The sequence below is a fragment of the Wasmannia auropunctata genome, unplaced genomic scaffold, assembly GCF_000956235.1.
Source record: "Wasmannia auropunctata unplaced genomic scaffold, wasmannia.A_1.0 LD278433.1, whole genome shotgun sequence".
In the NCBI taxonomy this organism is placed as follows: Eukaryota; Metazoa; Arthropoda; class Insecta; order Hymenoptera; family Formicidae; genus Wasmannia; species Wasmannia auropunctata.
This window is the reverse complement of record NW_012084457.1, coordinates 1-956: the sequence shown is the minus strand read 5'-3', so window position 1 is coordinate 956 and position 956 is coordinate 1. Positions and strand designations below refer to the sequence as shown.

Here is a 956-nt window from a genome sequence, read left to right as displayed (position 1 = left end):
CGTTCTCAAGCAGAAGACGGCATACGATGTCTTAACATTGAATAATATTATACATTTTTATTTTGCAGTTTTCTTGGCTGCTCTCGATTAATCTCGGCTGGGACGGTGGTGTCCATGTGCAAACATGTGGTCATCATTTGCATCTGGACTGTTTGAAATCCTATCTCGAGTCCCTTCGTAGTCAGCAACGGCAGCAGAGTCTAGCGGTGGAACGGGGCGAGTATCTGTGTCCGCTGTGCCGGCAATTAGCCAACTCTGTTCTGCCGCTGTCACCGCAATTGGGCGAATGCTCGGCGGTGGTGCGATCTCGTCACGCTTCCACAGAGACCATTTATGCGGATCTGAACACTTTTCTCAAGGAGATACAACGAAATCCTGTACGTGTAGCAGTAGTAACTTCTCCCGTCTTTCTTTTTAGCAATTTTTTATTTATTTACTACAGTTTCAAATTATTTATTTCAGTATTTATTGTTTTTACATGTAACGTTAGTTTTTATTAGCGTTTGAAAATTATAGCTAATTTGATGAATTTATCTGTCGTTTCCAGGTCTCCTCGAATCTGGCTGTGGCGATGGGAAAGGCCATGGAAGATATGACGAGTTGCACGTATCTAAAGTATAAGCAAAAGGACTGTAAACCTAGTCACGAAAGCTTGTTCCTTTTTGTAACTTCGGTAGCTCGAACTAATTTTGAGATTGAACTTGTACAACGCGGCGGTTCGTTGTGCGTTCCACCACCTACGGCGACACCCCTGACGCCTAAACGCGATTGCATAGGTATGTTTAATCGATATCGGCTCCTTTACCTTCTTTTTTTTATTGTTATTTGTTTATTGTACGCAGTACGTAACAGTATGTTTGTAATATTAATCTGTAGATATGGAGATAAAAAGAAATATGTGTTCTCTTCTTTCAGTCGCGCTTCTTCACGTATTGGCGATGCACGCTCGGGTACTG

The 956-nt window shown here is 42.2% G+C and overlaps 1 protein-coding gene across 1 annotated transcript; it reads left to right on the top strand.

Moving 5' to 3' along the window:
* Positions 1-68: 68 nt before the first annotated feature.
* Positions 69-950, top strand: LOC105461770 (E3 ubiquitin-protein ligase UBR3-like; the record flags this gene model as incomplete). Its single annotated transcript, XM_011708278.1, has 3 exons — positions 69-377; positions 548-776; positions 916-950. Coding segments are annotated over 3 exons (573 nt in total), but the record flags the coding sequence as incomplete, so codon positions are not given.
* Positions 951-956: the final 6 nt, after the last annotated feature.